This window comes from Carcharhinus amblyrhynchos, chromosome 3 (assembly GCF_965287045.1).
Source record: "Carcharhinus amblyrhynchos chromosome 3, sCarAmb.v2.hapA, whole genome shotgun sequence".
Classification (NCBI taxonomy): domain Eukaryota; kingdom Metazoa; phylum Chordata; class Chondrichthyes; order Carcharhiniformes; family Carcharhinidae; genus Carcharhinus; species Carcharhinus amblyrhynchos.
The window spans coordinates 71,912,385-71,935,166 of NC_137326.1; the positions used below are offsets into that span (position 1 = coordinate 71,912,385).

At 44.9% G+C, this 22,782-nt stretch overlaps 1 protein-coding gene across 1 annotated transcript in view; it reads left to right on the forward strand.

Moving 5' to 3' along the window:
* sned1 (sushi, nidogen and EGF-like domains 1) overlaps window positions 1-22,782 on the forward strand; it is a 140,993-nt gene that overhangs the window by 32,674 nt on the left and 85,537 nt on the right. The window contains exon 2 of the mRNA XM_080185265.1: window positions 8,065-8,352. Within this exon, the coding sequence (XP_080041391.1) occupies window positions 8,065-8,352 (288 nt within the window). The remainder of the gene's footprint in view (window positions 1-8,064; window positions 8,353-22,782) is intronic.

The window sequence follows — 22,782 nt, forward strand, 5'->3', positions numbered from 1 at the left end:
CATTCAGACATTACTTGCTCACTTATCTAATTAACACAACTCCTTTGTTGCTCCTGAGCTGTCTCTTATGAATCGGTGTTTGTTACCAGCTGCTAGTTTGCTTGGGCCCACCATGGACTCCTGTTTGGTGATTCACTGCACAGCAAGCAGCTCTGGTGTTGCACTGCCATCTGGTGGTGGCAAGTCTAGTGCTTGTTTAAGAAAGACAGGACTTAGCCATTGTCCTGAGAGCATTGCTGTTTGTGGGTCCTTAATGCGTGCAGATTGGCTCCCATGTTTCTTACCTTGTAGTACTGTGTGCAGTTTTGGGCGCCGCACCTGCGCAAGGATATTTTGGCCTTGGAGGGAGTGCAGAGGAGGTTTACTAGGCTGATACCGGAGTTGAGGGGGTTGAGCTATGAGGAGAGGCTGAATAAACTAGGCTTGTACTCGTTAGAGTTTAGAAGAATGAGGGGAGATCTCATTGAGACGTATAAGATGATGAATGGGATGGATAGGATAGAGGTGGAAAGACTCTTCCCGCTCAAAAAAGACAGTAGGACTAGGGGGCACAGCCTCAAGATAAAGGGGGGGCGGTTCAGAACGGAGTTGAGGAGGAACTTCTTCACTCAAAGGGTGGTGAATCTCTGGAATTCTCTGCCCGTTGAAGTGGTGGAGGCTGCCTCGCTAAATATTTTTAAGAAGCGGGTTGATGGGTTTTTGATAAGAGAGGGGATTAAGGGTTATGGGGAGAGGGCGGGAAAGTGGAACTGAGCCACGACAGATCAGCCATGATCTTATTGAATGGCGGGGCAGGCTCGAAGGGCCAGATGGCCTACTCCTGCTCCTATTTCTTATGTTCTTATGTTCTTAGGACTTACGGGACACCCCAGAGTCAGAAGAGTTGCCTTTCTTTTAACTATTCTTGAGTGATTCCTCATTCTTTGATGACCCAATCCAGACAAGGAAACCAAGAACTCACTCTTCAGCAAGAACACATGAGAACTAGGAGTGGGCCACTTGGCCTCTTGGGCCTCCTCCGTCAACACGGCTAATCTGACTGTGGTCTCAACTGCATTTCCTATCTGCTTCTTGCCTCCTTTGTTAATCAAAAATCTTCTCTAACTCAGCCTTAAATATTTACAATGACCCAGTCTCCACTGCTCACTGAGAAACTGGAATCCACAGATTAATGACATTCTGAGATAAAAAATAAAATCTCTCCTCATCACGGTCTTAAATGGGAAACCCCTCATTTTTAAACTGTGCTCCTTAGTTCTAGATTCCCTCATGAGGGGAAACATTCTCTCAGCATCCACTCCACTTAGGCCCCTCAGAATCTTATACATTTTAATAAGATCACCCCCCATTCTTCTAAACTCTCGTGGATATGGGGCCAACCTGCTCAATCTATTCTTGTAAGTTAACCCCTTCATCCTAGGAATTATCCCTGAACTGCACCTAATGCAAATATATCCTTCCTGAAATAAGGAGACCTGAACTGCACACAGTAGTCCACATGCGATCTTCTTAAGACAGTAAAAAGTCTGACAACACCAGGTTTTAGTCCAACCGATTTATTTGATAATAGACTCACAAGCTTTCGGGTTAGTCCCTTCGTCAGGTGAATGGAGAGTTCTGGCCTCAGACAGAGCATATAAAGCACAGACGGTTTAGAGATTGTCTGTGCTTTATATGCTCTGTCTGAGGCCAGAACTCTCCATTCACCTGACGAAGGGACTAACCTGAAAGCTTGTGAGTCTATTATCAAATAAATCGGTTGGACTAAAACCTGGTGTTGTCAGACTTTTTACTGTGTTTACACCAGTCCAACGCCGGCATACCCACATCAGATCTTCTTAAGACCCAGACCCTGTGCCACTGTAGCAACACTTGCCTTCTTCCCTACACTCCCCATGCAGAATAGATAGATACTTTTGAGAAGGTGACCAAAGAGGTGGATGGGGGCAAGGCAGTTGACGTGGTATATATGGATTTTAGTAAGGCGTTCGATAAGGTTCACCATGGTAGGCTTCTGCAGAAAATGCAGATGTATGGGATTGTGGGTAATCTAGGAAGTTGGATCAGGAATTGGCTATCAGATAGGAGACAGAGGGTGGTGGTTGATGGTAAATATTCATCATGGAGTTCGGTTACGAGTGGTGTGCCTCAGGGATCTGTTTTGGGGCCACTGTTGTTTGTAATCTTTATTAATGATCTGGATGAGGGTATAGTTGGGTGGATCAGTAAATTTGCTGATGACACCAAAGTCGGAGGTGTGGTAGATTGTGAGGAAGGGTGTCATAGTCTGCAGGGAGACTTAGATAGGTTGCAGAGCTGGGCCGAGAGGTGGCGGATGGAATTTAATGCGGAGAAGTGTGAGGTAATTCACTTTAGTAGGAGCAACAGATGTGTCGAGTATAGGGCTAACGGGAGGACTTTGAATAGTGTGGATGAACAGAGGGATCTAGGTGTATGTGTACATAGATCCCTGAAAGTTGGGAATCAAGTAGATAAGGTTGTTAAGAAGGCGTACGGTGTCTTGGCATTTATTGGTAGGGGGATTGAATTTAGGAGTCGCAGCGTAATGTTGCAACTGTACACTACTCTGGTGCGGCCGCACTTGGAGTACTGTGTGCAGTTCTGGTCCCCACATTACAAGAAGGATGTGGAGGCTTTGGAGAGGGTGCAGAGGAGGTTTACTAGGATGTTGCCTGGTATGGTGGGGAGGTCCTATGAGGAGAGACTGAGGGATTTAGGGTTGTTTTCGTTGGAAAGAAGGCGGCTAAGAGGGGATCTTATTGAAACATATAAGATGATTAGAGGTTTAGATAGGGTGGATAGTGATAGCCTTTTTCCTCGGATGGAGAAAGCTAGCACGAGGGGGCATGGCTTTAAATTAAGGGGGGGTAGCTACAGGACGGATGTCAGGGGTAGGTTCTTTACTCAGCGGGTGGTGAGGGATTGGAATGCCCTGCCTGCTGCAGTTGTAAATGCGCCTAGTTTGGGGGCGTTTAAGAGATCTATGGATAGGTTTATGGACGAAAAGGGATTGGTATAGGCTAGTGGGTCATTGTTTTTGTAACTGGTCGGTGCAACATCGTGGGCCGAAGGGCCTGTTCTGCGCTGTAATGTTCTATGTTCTATGTTCTATATGGAGTAGTGAAAGGTTACCTTCCCACTATAGGGGTGGAATTCTTCCAAACAGCTTGCTGTGGGTTTGTTGGTGGCTGTGTGTGGTGAATCTGGCAGGACAAAGGTTGGAAATCTGCTGGTGTGAAATCCCATTGGAATTCTCCCAATAACAAGTTAATGGCTGGTCATTTATCCTGTTGGCAGGTGGCACAATGACCATTTACATTCATGTTCATCTCATGAATGCTCATGAGATGAGAAGTAAGGCCTTCCAACCTTGCATCACATCAGCGGGAATTTATATCAGCATCAAACCAGATTGCTACTAAATGGCTGCACAAGGCAGTCCTCCCTTCACCAGAGACTTTGGGGTGAGTGTAAGAGCCTTCTGCCATAGTGCTTCTCTGTTCCCGATGTCCTGTTGACCTCTCTGCCAGCGCAGATCAGTTCCTGCCTCCATCTCCAAGCTGAGCTGGTCTTCAAGGACAGCACTGTGCTGCTGGACCCTCCTATGTCAGCGAGTCAGATCAGTATACTGCCTGAGCGTGGGAATACACAGAGCTCCTTCACCCCACCACCAGTGGTACTACACACCAGTGTCTCCCTGGACAGTACTATGCTGTGGGACTCATACAACCACCACAAAAGAGGTCCAAAGTTTGACCAGGAGTGCAGTGTGTGGTGAGGCTGGGGAAAGGGGGGATGTAGACTAAGGAAGTCAAGGAGGACAGTGTAGAAGAGCTGTGCAAAAAGGCTATGAGGAGTGAGTCCTCCTGGTAGCACACAGAGGGGCAAGGAGGTGGATGAACACTGGAAAGCAGAGGGAAGACCAAAGGGAGGGAAACTGGACCCTGGCAAACTGCATTAAAAGCAGAAAAACAAGGGGGTCAAAGGGATAGCACATTATTCATTGGAAGGGAATGGATGAGGACTCCAAGTGCAGTGGGTAGATGTCCAAATGGGTATGGGCACCTCACAAGTGATGGGCTTGTGGGGAGGATGGTTGAATTGAGGAACAGACTTCCTCGTGATGCTGCTTGCCTTTTCCTTCTGGGTTGCTGGCAGCCTGCATGATGTGGTGAAGACAACTGGGCTGGTGAGAGTGATAAGAAAGTGCTGGACTGGTTTTCAAATACTGCACCAGGACCTTCTAGCCTCTATCTGAGAGTGACTGGATGAATCAGCTGATGGTCAGCCAGGAGAGTTGGAGGGGAACTTGCCTGTGCATGATTAATAAGCTTCCAAGTGCAGAATCTGGCGGGGGATGTCGCCATTGTGGTCAGTGGGGAACGCGCTGTTGGAGCTGCGCGCAACCTCACTTAGTCTCAAAGTGGGAGAATTCTGCCCCTGGTATTTGCTAGAAGTGACAGTTGTGTTGAGAGCTGTAATTAATTTCAATACTGTACTTGCATTGATGGAGCAGCTAAATTAATGACGGATTCTACAGTAGGACAATTTTACTATCAATAACGCTTTGTTTGAAAGTAACCCCAGTCCAGTTTGCAGTCCTCACCACGCAGGCTGAACTCTGAGCAGAAGTTAATCTCATACATTTGTTCCAAGAGCAGCAAAACCCGTTCTCTGAAGGTAGTGTCCTTTCCTCAGCATCACTTCTTGACCTTCACCATGGTACACCCAGCAGTGCATGAACCAGCAGGAAATTCACTTCAACTCGTCCATCAGTTTCTCTGGGTAAGCTCCCCAATGCTGAATTGAGGGGTCTGGAACCAAGGGGAGAGCTGTTGATAAGGCCAAGTAGTAAACTGCAGATGTTTTTCTGTATTTGTTTCTTTTCCCCCCACTCTGCCATTGTTGAGGAGAAGGCTGACCTGTGCCTTGGCTTTATTCCAGAATTCTGCAGAATGCAGAGGCCACCCACAGAGAAGCTGTTCAGGCAGAAAGACTACTCTGCTCTGGGGCCCGGGTTCCAGTTCAGTTACGTCAGTGAGGCCAGACTGTTATTGGTGGGAGACAAACTCAAGTCTGAAAGGCTCACAAACTAAATTAAAATGCAATTCTCCCAAACCTTTCTGAACATAAATTTATTACATAAGCTAATTCTGGTTTGTACTCTCCCTGGAGTTACCGTCACCTTTAACGCTGATTAGAAATTGAACATTTAGGATGTCACAGTGGCACAGTGGTTAGCATTGCTGCCTCACAGTGCCAGGGACCTGAGTTTGATTCCAGCCTTGTGTGACTGCCTGTGTGGATTTTGCACGTTCTCCCTGCAGAGGGTTTATTCTGGGTGTTACAGTTTCTTCCCATAGTTCAGCGATGTGTGGGTTAGGTTGATTGGCCAGGCTAAATTACCCCTTAGTGTCCCAAGATGTGAAGTTTTGAGGGATTAGCAGGCTAAATATAGGAGGGGTGGGCCTGGGTGAAAAACCCTGTTGGAGAGGTGGTTCAGGCTCAAAGAGCTCAATGGTGTCTTTCTGCATTGTAGGGATTCTATGATTCAATGATTCCTGATTTTAACTGCCCCACTATTGATGGCTGTGCCTTGAGCTGGTGGCATTTAAATTATATTAATTAATAAAAATCTGGAATTGAAAGCTAGTCTCAGTATTGATGATTATCAATTGTCGATTGTCAGAAAAACCCATCTGGTTCACTAATGTTCTTTAGGGAAGGAAATTTACCTTCGTTAACCTGATCTGACCTACAAGTGACTCCAGATCCAAAATAATGTGGTTGACTCTTAACTGCCCTAGGAAATAGCCTAGCAAGCTGCCGAGTTCAAGGGCAATTAAGGATGGGCAGCAAATGATGATATTGCCTTTGATGCCCAAATCTGATGTAAAAAAAACAAACCTCTCCATCTCTTCCTTCACTTTCGTCCTTTAGGATATCCCTTGATACCAACATCTTTGACTGAGCTTTTGGTCAATTGCCTAAACATCTCCTAACCTGATTCTGCGGCACCAAATGTTGCTTTTATAGTGCCCCTGCGCAGAGTCTTGGGACATTTCACTATGATAAAGGCCTTACAGATATACAAGTAGATGGATGGATATTCCTACCCATGTTTGGTTCAGATTCAGGATGCTGAAGCCAGTAAAATGGTGTAGTACGGTTTACCATTGTGAAACCACCCCACAAAACGTACAAAAGTTCTCTCTCTGAATCCCATCAACTTGCTGTACTGCTCACACAGCTCAGCCACATGTTAACAACATAGGTCGACAGGCTAAGCCAAGATCTCCATTCAGTTTCTGCCACTGGCGTTCAGATCCCCTTTCCAAATAAGTGTCAATGTGAGCAAATCCATCAACATCCTTGAACCAAGTAATTTAGTGAGGAGGCCACCCACCTGACGTTTGGCCAGCATGGTAATCATTAAGTTAGTGCTTGCTCTGGAGCTTGTACAGAGACTTCTGATTGTATTTTGAGCTGTTAAGAAAGTATGTTTCTGAACTGTGGCCATGAGTTTCCTAATGGCAATGTCTCTATTGCTGAAAAGTCCCCACCACTTAAATCAAGACCACTTAGCACAAGCAACCATCTATATCGGATAAATAACACTAACCATTTGCTAATTAGTTGGCTACAAAGGTAGTGCTTACAACAGATTGCTATTTTGCAAGTTCAACAGGCATTTACTGTGACCTACTCATTTAAGAATCTCAAGTGATTTCACCCAAAGTTGGATCTTTAAAGAAAAACTTGCATTTATATAGTGCCTTTCATGATAAAGAAAGCACTTCATAACTAATAATGTTAAATGTGTAATGTAGGAAATGCAACAGCAATAACAATGTCCAATAAACAGCACTAATGACCAAGTAGTCTTTTTATTTGCGATTTTGACAGTGGGATGATATTAGCCAGGATACCGGGGAGATCTTCCCTGGTCGTCTTCAGAATTGTGCCGTGGGATCTTTTACATCTCCCTGAGAGGGCAGACTCTGAGGTGAGAGGGCTGCCAGCTGAGTTACAGCAGGCAGGAACTATTCTAGCAACTGCTGATGTTCAGTGAAGATGCAATGACTACAAAAGTGACCATTTACATTCATGTTGTGCTGTTACTGTCCTTGAGCATTATATGGCCTTTTTCTCCTTGATGAGATACTGGATGAAACCGTTAACAGTTTGGAGAGCTGATTGCTAAAGCAAGTTCCTTTGCTTTAATATGTTGGTACTTAGCACTTTGGTTTTGCTGTCCAGCAAGCCAATCACAGTAACACCAATGAGTCCAGCGATGAGTGTGGTACCATGAAGTGGGAAAGGATGAAGTACTCTTGAAGTAAGACATCATAAAAGGTGTTTGATCTCTCTATGTGCACACTTGGTCTACAAGTTTTACAGAACTAAAAACCCTTACATTAGATTCTTCTATCTGTCAGAGTGTCAGAATGTTGTGTTGCACCCTGGTGGTTGATGTGAAACTATCTGTTAGCTGAAGATTTGTAGGCCACTTACGCAAGTATGATTCAATTGTGGTGAAAGTGAGCAGGGCCTTTACCTTTCATTGCTGTTGGCTCTTTGCAGGCAGCTTCAAATGACTTTGTCACGTTAGAGAGAAAGCAGATTGCGATGAATGGTTTTGACAATTTATTGCAAAACAAAAGGAGGATTAATTTGATTTTTCAGTTCATTATCCAGTGACTTAACACAACAAATGTCCTGGAGGAAAATGAAATCAGCAAAGCTTGATCAGTCAAGGGGCTCAGTGCCAAGAAGTAGTCCGGGCCGCGTGACACTGCCTTGGGTGCTGAAGGAAACCTTTAGGACACTTTGTGATGCACTTAATGAAATTATGAGCTCCAAGGTCAGAGGAATTCATATAGGTAGAGATGTCTTATGAAGCAGTAATTTGTGATGGCCATCTTCCCGACAGGATGTTGTGAACAAAATTGATAATATAATATTCTGTGAAGTTTGCTGAGACTTGCTACTCACTTTGCCTTTCTCCAGGGAGCTAAATGTAATTGTTTTTCTCTCCACCAGGTGAATAATAATGGGATTATATCATTTCTGAAAGAAGTTTCCCAGTTTACTCCAGTGGCATTCCCAATCTCCAATGATCGACGAGTGGTGGCAGCGTTCTGGGCGGATGTGGACAATCGGAAGGCAGGTGACGTTTACTATAGGGAGACGAAAGACCCTGCTGTACTTGAGAGTACAACTGACGATATCAGGAAGTACTTTCCAGAGCTTGAGGACTTCAGCACCCGCTGGGCATTTGTGGCCACATGGTACAGAGTGACGTTTTTTGGAGGAAGCACATTTTCACCGGTAGGAGTTGATCTATTGATCCTTTGATGCCATGAATACTTTGGCATGGTTCACTATCTGTAACATGAAGGTAGCTACACTGACTGCTTCCAACCAACAATATTTTTGAATTACCTGTCTCAGAATCTTCTGTACATTCTCCTACCTTCTCATGAGCAAACTGCTGACTAACGTGTGTGGTATCAATATGCCTCCACGTGATACCAGACAACACTCATTCGGAATTACCGGCCAATCCAACAAATTAATTTTGCAACGGGGGGACTCTACTGAGACATCAATGTTCAGTGTGTGACGTTGAAGGCTATATGTGTTGAGCCTATGAGTCTGTGGGATATCACTGTAGAATGTAACCCTGTGGGGTATCAGAGTTGAGTGTGACCCAGTGGGATATCAGTGTTGAGTGTGACTCTGTGGGCTATCAGTGTTGAATGTGACCCTGTGGGATATCAGTGTTGAGTGTGACACTGTGGGATATCAGTATTGAATGTGACCCTGTGGGAAATCAGTGTTGAGTGTGACACTGTGGGATATCAGTGTTGAACGTGACCCTGTGGGCTATCAGCATTAAGTGTGACACCGTGGGATATCAGTGTTGAGTGTGACACTGTGGGATATCAGTGTTGAGTGTGACACTGTGGGATATTGGTGTTGAGCATGATCCTGTGGGATATCAGTGTTGTGTATGGTGTCCTGTGGCATAGCAGTGTTGAGTGTGAGCTTGCAGGATATCAGTGTTGAACGTGACCCTGTGGGCTATCAGCATTAAGTGTGACACCGTGGGATATCAGTGTTGAGTGTGACACTGTGGGATATCAGTGTTGAGTGTGACACTGTGGGATATCAGTGTTGAGTGTGACACTGTGGGATATCAGTGTTGAGTGTGACACTGTGGGATATCAGTGTTGAGTGTGACACTGTGGGATATCAGTGTTGAGTGTGACACTGTGGGATATCAGTGTTGAGTGTGACACTGTGGGATATCAGTGTTGAGTGTGACACTGGGATATCAGTGTTGAGTGTGACACTGTGGGATATCAGTGTTGAGTGTGACACTGTGGGATATCAGTGTTGAGTGTGACACTGTGGGATATCAGTGTTGAGTGTGACACTGTGGGATACCAGTGTTGAGTGTGACACTGTGGGATATCAGTATTGAGTGTGACACTGTGGGATATCAGTGTTGAGTGTGTGAACCTGTGGGATATCAGTGTGGAGTGTATGACCCTGTGAGGTATCAGTGTTCAGTGTGTGACTCTGTGGGATATCAGTGTTCAGTGCATGGTCCTGTGGGATATCAGTATGGAGTGTGTTACTATGCGAGATATCAGTGTTCAGTGTATGACTCTGTGGGATAGGAACATTGAACGTGACCCTGTGGGATATCAGCACTGAACGTGACCCTATGACCTATCAGTGCTGAATGTGACCCTATGACCTATCAGTGCTGAATGTGACCCTGTGGGATATTAGTGTTGAATGTGACCCTGTGAGATATCAGTGTTGAACGTGACCCTGTGAGATATCAGTGTTGAACGTGACCCTGTGGGCTATCAGTGTTGAATATGACCCTGTGAGTTATCAGTGTTGAGTGTGACCCTGTGGGATATCACTGTTGACTGTGATGCTGTGGGATATCAATGTTGAGACTAAACCTCTGGGATATGTGTTGAACATGACTGTATGGAATACCAGTGTTGAGTGTGTGAATCTGTGGGATATGAGTGTTGAATGTGTGATCCTGTGTGATATCAATATGGAGTATGTAACCATGTGGGATATCAGTGTTCAGTGTGTGATTCTGTGGGACATCAGCTTTGAACGTGACCCTGTGGGATATCAGTATTCATTACGTGACCCTGTGGGATATCAGTGTTGTGTATGGTATTCAATGGGATATCAATGTTGAATGTGACCTTGTGGGATATCAATGTTGAATGTGACCTTGTGGGATATCAATGTTGAATGTGACCTTGTGGGATATCAATGTTGAATGTGACCTTGTGGGATATCAATGTTGAATGTGACCTTGTGGGATATTGGTGTTGAGTGTGGCCCTGTGGGATATCAGTGTTGAGTGTGGCCCTGTGAGATATCAGTATTGAGTGTGACCCTGTGGGATATCATTGTTGGCTGTGACCTTGTGGGATATCAGTGCTAAGTGTGTGAACTTGTGGGCTATCAGTGTTGTGTGTGGGCCATGTGGGACATCAGTGTTCAATATGTGTCTATGTGAGATATTAGCATTGAACATGACCCTCTGGGACATCAGTGTTGAACATGACTCTGTGGGATATCAGCATTGAACATGACCCTGTGAGATTTCAGTGTTGAGTGTGAACCAGTGGGGTTTCAGTGTTGTGTGTGTGAATCTGTGGACTATCAGTGTTGAGTGTGGGCCATGTGTGATACCAGTGTGGTATGTGTACCCTGTGGGACATCAGTGTTGTGTGGGACCATGTGGGACATCAGTGTTGTGTGGGACCCTGTGGGATGTCAGTTTTGAGTTTGGAACCCTGATGAATTTCAGTGTTGAGTGTGAGCCTTTGGGATATCAGTGTTAAATGTGACCCTGTGAGAGATCAGTGCTAAGTATGTGAACCTGTGGGCTGTCAGTCTTGTGTGTGGGCTGTGTGGGATATCAGTGTTCAATGTTGTCTCCCCATGAGATATCAGCGTTGAACATGACCCTGTGGGATAGCAGCATTGAACGTGACCCTGTGAGATTTCAGTGTTGGAAGTGACCCTGTGGGATATCAGTGTTAAACATGACCTGTGGGCTATCAGTGTTGATTGTGGGGCCCTGTGGATATCAGGGTGGAGTGTGTGACCCTGTGAGATATCTGTGCTCTGTGTATGACCCTGTGAGATATCTTGTTTTGTGTGTGACCATGTGAGAAATAACTGTTGAAAGTGACCCTGTGTGATATCAGTGTTGAGTGTGGAACCCTCTGGAGTATCAGTGTTGAGTGCGTGACATTTTGGAATATCAGTGTTGCGCTCGAGACCCTCTGGAATATCAGTGCTCAATGTGTGACTCTGTGGGATATCGGTATTGAGTGTGACCCTGTGGGATATCAGTGTTGAGTGTGACCCTGTGGGATATCAGTGTTGAGAGTGACCCTGTGGGATATCAGTGTTGAGTGTGACCCTGTGGGATATCAGTGTTGAGTGTGACACTGTGGGATATCAGTATTGAGTGTGACTCTGTAGATATCACTGTTGAGTATGACCCTGTGGGATGCTAGTGTTGAGTATGACCCTGTGGGATACCAGTGTTGAGTATGACCCTGTGGGATACCAGTGTTGAGTATGACCCTGTGGGATGCCAGTGTTGAGTATGACCCTGTGGGATACCAGTGTCGAGTGCGTGATCCTGTGGGATACCAGTGTCGAGTGCGTGATCCTGTGGGATACCAATGTTGAGTGCGTGATCCTGTGGGATATCAGTATTGAGTGTGACATTGTGGGATATTAGTTTTTGAGTATGATACTTTGCGATATCTGTATTACTTTGTGTGTCCCTGTATTCCATCAGTGTTCACTCTGGTTGTCCGTGTGTGAAATCAATATTCACTGTGGGCGTTTCTTTGGATAGCAATGTTAACTGTTCAAGCCTTTACAATACCATTTTAGTGCATGATCCTGTGGGATATCAGTGTTCGCTGTGCATGACCCTATGGGATATCAGTATTGTGTTCTTGTGTGATATCAGTGCTGGTGTGTGACCCTGTGAGATATCAGTGTTGATTTTGTAACCGTGTGCAATATCAGTGTTCATGTGGGACCCTGTGGTATATCAGTGTTGAGTGTGACCCAGTCGATTTCAGTGTTGAATGTGACCTTGTGGGAAATCAGTATTGAGTGTGTGACCTTGTGGATATCAGCATTCATGTGGGACTCTATGGGATATTAGTGTTGAATGTGACCTTGTGGGATATCAGTGTTGAGTGTGGGACCCTGTGGGATATCAGTGTTGAGTGTGAGACTCTGTGGGGTATCAGTGTTGAGTGTGGACCCTGTGGGCTATTAGTGTGGGACCCTGTGGGATTTTAGTGTTCAGTTTGGGACTTTGTGGGACACCAGTTTTCTGTGTAACCCATTTTTCAGTGTGTGACCACGTGCTATTTCATTGTGTGTGTGACACTGGGAGAGCAATGTTGAGCATGGGGCTCGATGGGATATCAGTGTTCAGTGTGAGACCTTCTGGGTTAACATTATTCACTGTATGACATGCGTGCTATCCATATTCACTGTGTTTGTTTTTGTTGGACACCGGTGTTTAATATGGGCGATGTTGTGGAATATCAGTTTTAGTGTTAAACCATGGGCGATAGCAGTGTTCAGTATGTGACCCTTTTGGATAGCAGTGTTGAATGTGACCCTGTGGAGTATCAGTGTTGAATGTGACCTGCGTGATATCATTATTGATTGTGGGGCCCTTTGGGATATCAGTGTGGAGCCTGTGACCCTGTCAAATATCAGTGTGAAGTGTGTGCCCCTGTGAGATATCAGTGTTGAATGTGACCCTGTGTGATATCAGTGTTGAATGTGATCCTCTGTGATTTCAGTGTTGAATGTGACCCTGTGGGTATCAATGCTAAGTGTGATGTTGTGGGATGTCAGTTGTCAAGAGTGTATGAGATATCAGTATTCAATGTGGCACGCTATGGGATATCAGTTGTCGAGTGTGATCCTGCGGAATATTAGAGTTGAATGTGATCCTGTGGGATATCAGTGTTGAATGTGATCCTGTGAGATATCAGTGCTGTGTGTGATGTTGTGGGATATTAGTTGTCAAGTGTGTGTGGGATGTCAGTATTTGGTGTGGGACTCTGTGGAATATCAATGTTGAGTGTGTGTGCCTGTGGTGATATCAGCATTGAGTGTGGGACCCTGTGGGATATCAGTATTGAATGTGGGCCCTGTGGGATATCAGTGTTGAGTGTAACCCTATGGGATATCAGTGTTGAGCGTGATCCTGTGGAATATCAGTGTTGAGTGTGTGACCCCAAGAGATGTCAGTGTTGAACGCGACCCTGTAGGATATCAGTGTTGAATGTGACCCTGTGGGATATAAGTGTTGAATGTGACCCTGTGAGGTATCAATTTTGAACTTGACCCTGTGAGATATCAGTGTTGAACGTGACCCTGTGGGATATCATTGTTGAACATGACCCTGTGGAATATCAGTGTTGATTGTGGGGCCCTGTGGGATATTAGTGTGGAGTGTGTTACCCTGTGACATATCAGTGTTGAGTGTGACCCTGTAGGATATCAGTGATGAGTGTGACCCTGTGGTTGGTATGTCAGTATTCAATGTGGGATCTTGTGGGATATCCGTGTGGAATGTGACCCTGGCGGATACCAGGGTTGAGTGTGACCCTATGGGACATCAGTATTTAGTGCTGAGTGTAACACAGTGGGATATCAGTAGTCGAGTGTATGTGGGATATCAGTGTTGAGTGTGTGATCCTTTGGGATATCAGTGTTCAGTGTGTCATCCTGTGGGATATCACTGTATGAATGTAATACTCTGAGATATCAGTGTTGAATATGTCCCTGTGGGATATCAGTGTTATGTGTGCATAGCGCCATGGGATATCAGTGTTGAGTGTGTCCTTGTGGGATATCAGTGTTGAATGTGACCCTGTTGGATATCAGTGTTGAGTGTGTAAACCTGTGAGGAAATCAGTTTTCAATGTGTGACCCTGTAGGATATCAGTGTTCCCTGTGGGAATGTGTGCTATGTTTCCGTTGGACATCAGTGTTTAATACAGGCGATGTTGTGGAATATCAGTGTTAGTGTTAAAACCACAGGCGATATCAGTATTCAATATGTGACCCTGTGGGATGTCACTGTTGAGCGTGACCCTGTGGGATATCAGTGTTGTCTGTGACCTTGAGGGATATCAGTGTTGAGCGTGATTCTGTGGAATATCACTATTGAGTGTAATCCTGTGGGACATCAGTGTTATCTGTGACTCTGTGGGATGTCATGATGTGGAGATGCTGGTGTTGGACTGGAATAAACACAGTAAGAAGACTCACAACACCAGGTTAAAGTCTGACCAGTTTATTTGACAGTAAACCCACAAGCTTTCGGAAATGCTGTTCCTTCGTCAGATGTGTGGAAAGTTCTGATCAGAGAAGGGCATATAAAGGCACACACAGTTTACAGAATACTGATTAGAATGTGAGTCTTTACAGCTAACCTGCTATTCAAGTCTTAAAGGTGCAGACAATGTGAGTGGAGATAGCGTTAAGCATAGGTTACAGAGATGTGTATAGTCTCCAGACAGGACAGTAGGTGAGATTTTGCAAGTTCAGGCAAGTCATGGGGGTTACAGATAGTGTGACATGAACCCAAGATCCCAGTTGAGGCCGTCCTCATGCGTACAGAACTTGGCTATCAGTCTCTGCTCAGCGACTGCATTGTCATGTGTCGTGAAGGCTGCCTTAGAGAACGCTGACCCAAAGATCAGAGGCCGAATGCCCGTGACGGCTGAAGTGTTCGCCAACAGGAAGAGAACAGTCTTGCCTGGTGATTGTCAAGCGATGTTCATTGTCATAGCATCTGCATGGTCTCCCCAATGTACCATGCTTCAGGACATCCTTTCCTGCAGCGTATTAGGTAGACAACGTTGACCGATTTGCAAGAGTATGTGCTGTGTACCTGATGCATGGTGTTCTCACATGAGATGATGTCATCCATGTCGATGATTCGGCATGTCTTGCAGAGGTTGCTGTGGCAGGGTTGTGAGGTATTGTGGTCACTGTTCTCCGGAAAGCTGGGTAGTTTGCTGCGAGCAATGGTCTGTTTGAGGTTGTGCGGTTGTTTGAAGGCAAGAAGTGGGGATGTGGGGATGGCCCTGGCGAGATGTCCATCTTCATCAACGATATGCTGAAGACTCTGGAGGAGATGTCGTAGCTTCTCCATTCTGGGGAAGTACTGGACGATGAAGGGTATTCTGTCCACTATGTCCTGTGTTTGTCTCCTGAGGAGGTTGGTGCAGTTTTTCGCTGTGGCGCATTGGAACTGTCAATCGATGAGTCGAGCGCCATATCCTGTTCCTATAAGGGCATCTTTCAGGGTCTGGAGGTGTCTGTTGCGTTCCTCCTCTTCTGAGCACATCCTGTGTCTATGGAGGGCTTGTCCTTAGGGGATGGCTTCTTTAACGTGTTTAGGATGGAATCTAGAGAAGTGGAGCATCGTGAGGTTATCTGTGGGCTTGGGGTACAGTGAGGTACTGAGGTGACCGTCCTTGATGGAAATGCGTGTGTCCAAGAATGCAGCCGATTCCGGAGAGTAATCCATGGTGAGCCTGATGGTAGGATGGAACTTGTTGATGTCATCATATAGTTGTTTCAGTGATTGTTCACCATGAGTCCAAAGGAAGAACATGTCATCGATGTATCTAGTGTATAGCATGGGTTGAAGGTCCTGTGTGACGAAGAAGTCTTGTTCGAGCCTGTACATGAAGATGTTGGCATATTGAGGTGCAAATTTGGTCCCCATGGTTGTTCTGTGTGTCTGGATGAAGAGCTGGTTGTTGAAGGTGAAGACATTGTGGTCCAGGATGAAGTGGATGAATTGTAAAATTGCATCTGGAAACTGGCAGTTGTCAGCATTGAGTACTGAGGCAGTTGCAGCAATGCCATCATTGTGGGCGATGTTGGTGTAGAGTGCCGAGACATCCATTGTGACGAGGAGTGTCCCTGGTTCAACTGCTCTGTGTGTGCTGAGTTTCTGTAGGAAGTCTGTAGTGTCACAACAAAAGCTGAGGGTTCTTTGTACAATGGGTTTCAGGATGCCCTCGACGTAGCCGGAGAGGTTCTCACACAGAGTCCCATTACCTGATACGATGTGACGGCTGCCTTGTGTATCTTTGGGTGGAGGTAGAGATCTCCAACGCAGGGAGTACGTGGGATGAGAGCATGGAGAGTGCTCTGAAGGTCTGGATCAAAGGTCTTGATCAAAGTGTTGAGTTGACGGGTGTGTTCTTTGGTGGGATCTGCGGGTAAGTGTTCCTCATTGTTTGGTTGTCGGTACACTTCTTTGCAGTAATCCATTCTGTTCAGTATGACGATGGCCCTTCCTTTGTCTGTTGGTTTGATGACAATGTTGCGGTTGGTCTTGAGAGCATGGATGGCGTTGCGTTGTGCTTGGGTGATGTTTGGGGCTGTCTTGTGAGTGCGGTTGATGAACTGGTGTTGACGCACCTCCTAATAGCTTGGGCATACATGTCCAGTCGAGGGCAGTGGCCTTTCGGAGGAGTCCATTTGGATTCCTTCCTCTTAGTTTGCTGCACTGCGGATCTCTCTGTCGGCTGTTCCGGTTCATTGGCTGTCTCATTGTGTTCGCTGTTGGCCTCTTGGGGTTTGTGGAAGAACTCCCGCAGCCTCATTTGCCTAATGAATTCTTCTGTGTCTGCTGCGAAACTGATGGGGTCCATTTTGGTGGTGAGGCAGAAATTGGGCCCTCGTCTGTAGTCTGACAAGTTGACAAGACTTCGCTGCGGTAGTCCTGTTTTCTACTGTGGTGCCGGGGGAGGCTTGGTTGTTGCTGGTGGTGATGCCGAGTTTGTCAAGTTTCCTGTGCTTGGTGTTCTCCAAGGTGGCCTTCATGACAAACAACAGCGCAGATTTCCGCGAGGACGACCTCAACCGCAATCTTGGGTTCATGTCGCACTATCTGTAACCCCCATGACTTGCCTGAGCTTGCAACAGCTCACTTACTGCCTTGTCTGGAGACAGTACACATCTCTTTAACCTATGCTTAATGCTATCTCCACTCACGTTGCATCTTTAAGACTTGAATAGCAGGTTAGCTGTAAAGACTCGCATTCTAATCAGTATTCTGTAAACTGTATGTACCTTTATATGCCCTTCTCTGATCAGAACTTTCCACATACCTGACGAAGGAACAGCGTTTCTGAAAGCTTGTGGGTTTACTATCAAATAAACTGGTTGGACTTTAACCTGGTGTTGTGAGACTTCTTACTCTGTGGGATATCAGTGTTCAATGTGTGACCTGTGAGATATCAGTATTCTGTTTGTGACCCTGTGGGATGTCAGTGTTCTACATGTATGCTCCTGTCCAACATGAATGTTTACTGTGCCTGTGCAATATCAGTGTTTGTTGTTGATCCTATGAAATATCAATATGCATTACGTTACCCAATAGGATATCAGTGAGTGTTTGAGCCATTGCAATATTAGAGTTGAGTGTGTGACCCTCTGGAATATCAGAGTTAACTATCCAGGACCCTGTGCGATATCAGTGTCAATATTTTACCAGTGAATAAGAATGGTGCACATGTCACACAGTGAATAATGTTAAGAGCATAAGAACATAAGAAATAGGAGCAGGAGTAGGCCATCTAGCCCTTCGAGCCTGCCCCGCCATTCAATAAGATCATGGCTGATCTGAAGTGGATCAGTTCCACTTTCCCGCTTTCTCCCCATAACCCTTAATTCCCTTGTCTGTCAAAAACCTATCTACCCGTGACTTAAATATATTTAGCGAGGTAGCCTCCACCACTTCAACGGGCAGAGAATTCCAGAGATTCACCACCCTTTGAGTGAAGAAGTTCCTCCTCAACTCCGTTATAACCTGTCCCCCCTCCTTATCTTGAGGCTGTGCCCTCTTGTCCTGCTGTCCTTTCTGAGCGGGAAGAATCTCTCTACCTCTACCCTATCCATCCCCTTCATTATCTTATACATCTCGATAAGATCCCCCCTCATCCTTCTAGACTCTAACAAGTACAGACCCAGTCTATTTAATCTCTCTTCATAGTCTAACCCCCTCATCTCTGGTATCAGCCTAGTGAACCTCCTCTGCACTCCCTCCAAGGCCAAAATATCCTTGCGCAAGTGCGGTGACCAGAACTGCACACCGTACTCCAGCTGCGGCCTCACCAGTGCCCTGTACAATTGCAGCAAGACCTCCCTGCTTTTATATTCTATCCCCCTCGCTATAAAGGCCAGCATCCCATTCGCCTTCTTGATCACCTGCTGCACCTGCAGACTGGGTTTTTGCGACTCATGCACAAGGACCCCCAGGTCCCTCTGCACTGCAGCATGCTGCAGCTTTTCGCCCTTTAAATAGTAATCCCTCCTACTATTATTTCTGCCAAAGTGGATAACCTCACACTTGCTAACATTGTACTCCATCTGCCAGGTCCTCGCCCACTCGCTCAGCCTATCCAGATCCCTCTGCAGACTTTCCACACCCTCCGCACAATTTGCTTTTCCACTCATCTTTGTGTCATCAGCAAATATCGTTACTCTACACTCAGCCCCCTCCTCCAGATCATCTATATAAATGGTAAATAGCTGAGGCCCCAGCACCGATCCCTGCGGCACTCCACTAGTCACCAGCTGCCAATCAGAATAGCACCCATTGATACCAACTCTCTGCCTCCTATTAGACAACCAATCCTCTATCCATGCTCACACCTTACCCCCAACTCCATGCCCCCTGACCTTCTGAAGCAACCTTTTGTGCAGCACCTTATCAAACGCCTTTTGAATATCAAGAAACACCACATCCACTGGTTCCCCTCTGTCTACCGCACTAGTCACATCCTCATAGAAATCCAATAAATTCGTTAACCCACTGGATCCCACATAACACTGACACCCCACAGAGTTACGCACAGTGAACATTGATATCCCACAGGTTTAAACATATTGAATACTGGTATCCCACGGATTCAGTGTTATGTGCGATCCTGTGAAATCTTCATGTTAGTGTTTGAACATGTGCGAAATCAGTATTCAGTGTGGGACCATATGGGATAACACTTTTCACTGTGTGACACTGATATCCGTATTTACTGTGTGTGTCTCTGATGGATATCAGTGTTTAATTTGGGCGTTGTTGTGGGATATCAGTGTTCATTGTGTGTGACCTTGTGGAATATAACTGTTGACTGTGTGATTCAGTAAAAAGTCTGACAACACCAGGTTTTAGTCCAACCTATTTATTTGATAATATACTCACAAGCTTTCGGGGTTAGTCCGAAGGGACTAACCCCGAAAGCTTGTGAGTATATTATCAAATAAATAGGTTGGACTAAAACCTGGTGTTGTCAGACTTTTTACTGTGTTTACGCCAGTCCAACGCCGGCATACCCACATCATGACTGTGTGATTCTGCAGGTTATAACTGTTCACTGTGCACAACCAAATGTGTTTTTGAGTGTGGTACTTTGTGATATCTGTATTCATTGTGGATGTCCCTGTGCCATGTCAGTGTTCATTCTGGTGTCCCTGTGTGAAATCAATGTTTATGTGGGTGTTCATTTGGGATATCAGCGTTCACTGTTCAAGCCTTTACAATATCATTTTTAGTGCATGACCTTGTGGGATATCAGCATTCACTGTGTGTGTTTTGTGTGATATCAGTACTTGTCTGTGACCCTGTGAGATATCAGTGTTAAGTATGGGTCCCCATGGGATAATATTTTTCAGTATGTGATACTGTGTGCTATCCATATTCACAAGTGTATGTCCCTTTGGGATATAAGTGTTCAACGTATATAAACCTGTGAGATATCAGTGTTCACTGTGCATGACCCTGTGAGGTATCAGTGTTCACTGTGCATGACCCTGTGGGATATCTGTGTTCACTGTGCATGACCCTGTGGGATATCAGTGTTCACTGTGCATGACCCTGTGGGATATCAGTGTTCACTGTGCATGACCCTGTGGGATATCAGTGTTCACTGTGCATGACCCTGTGGGATATCTGTGTTCACTGTGCATGACCCTGTGGGATATCTGTGTTCAGTGAGTAGCCTTTTGAGATATCAGTGTTCAGTGTCTGGCCCTGTGGGATATCAATGTTATAGATAAACAGTTCAAAGGAGATTCACTAGATTGATTCCAGAGATGAGGAGTTTTTTTGTATGAAGAGAGATTGAATAGTTATACCTATGCTCTCTGGAATTTAGAAGAATGAGGGAAGATCAAATTGAGGTATATAAAATGATAAAAGATATGGATAAAGTACACATTAAGTGGATGCTGCCTCTTGTGTGGCATTCTAGGACGAGAGGTCATAGCCTTAGGATAAAGGGTAGCAAATTTAAAACAGTTGAGAAGAAACTACTCTCAAAGAGTTGTGAATCTGTGGAATTTGCTATCCCAAGATGTAGTGGTGCTGGAACAGTGAGTAAATTTAAAGAAGAGTTAGGCAGATTTTTAATTGGTAATGGGTTGAAGGGTTATAGGGAGAAGGCAGGAAAATGCGGATGAAGAGCATATCAGTCATGATTGTAAGGGCAAAACACACTCAGTGGACCGACTGGCCTAATTCTGCTCCCATATTTTATGAACTTATGAATCACACTCAGACAGGAAACCAATTATACTTTAGCAAAATACGCAAATTATTGGTTCTTCTTTTTGTTGAGCTTTCACACAGCGTCTGAACTATACCGTGAGCTACAAACTTAATTTCTTACTGTGTCCTAATTATTTTGCCCTTACTTGTGACTAGGTGGAATTTAGAGAAACAGATTGTTTTCGATTTTGTTCAGACATGCAAGCAGCTTGTCTGTCTTCTTGCTGAAAAGGGAGCTTGCCTCCAGAGACTATCTTTACTTACGCTGCTGTTATCTGAATTCTCCCTTTAACGCCACTGTCCAAAACCTACATTGGGAGTTACCAGCTTCTGTGTGAGGCTGCTCAGAGCAATGACAATCTGGAAAAGTTGTCTGAAACAAAATAGTTTAGCCAGCTGCTGATTGCTTTCCTGTTGACTGAAGCAGGCTGTGACATATAAGGTTTCACCTGAGGTTCTGATTCTGCCACCCATCACATAAGCCCCACCTGTGGAGGGGACCACATTTCATCTGAGTCATAGGGTATCATAGAGGTTTACAGCATGGAAACAGGCCCTCCAGCCCAACTTGTCCGTGCTGCCCTTTTTTTAAAACCCCTAAGCTAATCCCAATTGCCCGCATGTGGCCCATAGTCCTCTATACCCATCGTAATAGAGTCATAGAGGTTTACAGCATGGAAACAGACCCATTGGCCCAATTTTTGTCTCTTTTGTCTATCATTTTTTCCTCCTTTAAACCAATTTGCAATTTCCGATGTTGGTTACTTAACAAAGTTTGAAAGTAGCACCTTGTGAAATGTGTTGTTAACTGAATCTTAACTTTTTTTTAACTAATTGAAAAGTTCAGATTGGATTGCTGCCAAACAGTAAGGTTTATCTTTGTTTTGGGAACAGGCTGGTCAAACATTCCTACATGTTCACAGCTTAATTTCAAACTCAATCTTTTTGAATTCTCGTATAGTTTGAATTTCTTTTTAAGCAGAATTTCTCAGCACTACAATTAAATGAAGTTTAGTTTCCTATCCAATCAAATTCTACATTTTTATTCCTCTGGAAGTAAGTATGTCAATAAACAAAAACTCTTATTAGCAGATCTCAAAATGAAACAGTAAACTTATTTGCTATGTTTTAACTTTAATTGTTCCTAACTTGCTAACACAAGGGAAGGGAGAATACATGACTAAATGTTTCTGAGACCCAGAGAGACTTCAAAGAGCGACTCAGAACTGGATTCTATTTCCAGTCTTGGAGTTAAACTGAGGACAGCTTCGCCCTTTTTAATCACATAAGGAGCTATACTTTTCTTTGTCAACTCGCAAGCAGCTCTGACTGGTCTTTGATTAAGTTTTGGAAAATGATTTTTCACAGAAAGAGAATTGTTTTTTACCTGCCTGTATTTCATTTACAGTTTGTTCTATTTTATCAGTTTTATCAGTATTATTTTATCAGTTTATTTGCTATTTTATTTTACTAGTTTATTTACTATCAGTACTATTTTATCAGTACTATTTTATCAGTTTCCTATGCTTTCGGAGAAGATAATGTGACATTGTACATTTACTTCCCCAATTCTCAACAATTCAAGTTCTTTCAGGTTTAGTGTTATCCTGTTTCCTAGGTTTACTAGTCCTACTTGTTGTGGCCATAGAGCCATTAGCTTCGTGTCCTTATCCAAAGGAGTGGTCAGTGATTGCGTTTATCATACAGGGATAGCCCCACCCCACTATGCTCAATGGTGTCACTGCAAACCACAGCCACGGGGCAACTGCTTTTCTGTATTTTGTCCTTCACTTGTCTTACCAATCTGGTGACAAGCATTGTCCCTTTTCCTTCTCTGTCCTTCTGACCCATCCACCAGCTTTTCTGTTCTCCAGGGATCCCTTAGTGTTCCACCCATCCTTCTGTGTATTCCTAATGATTTTTTGACTGTTGTTCTGCTACAAACATCATGTAGAACACAAAGAACACCCCCACCACCACTACCACCTCCACCACCATCAGTCAAGAGCTATGGCTTTTTCTCCACCATTGGCATTTCCTAACCTGTCTCTTGCATGACCAATTCTGCACTCACTGTT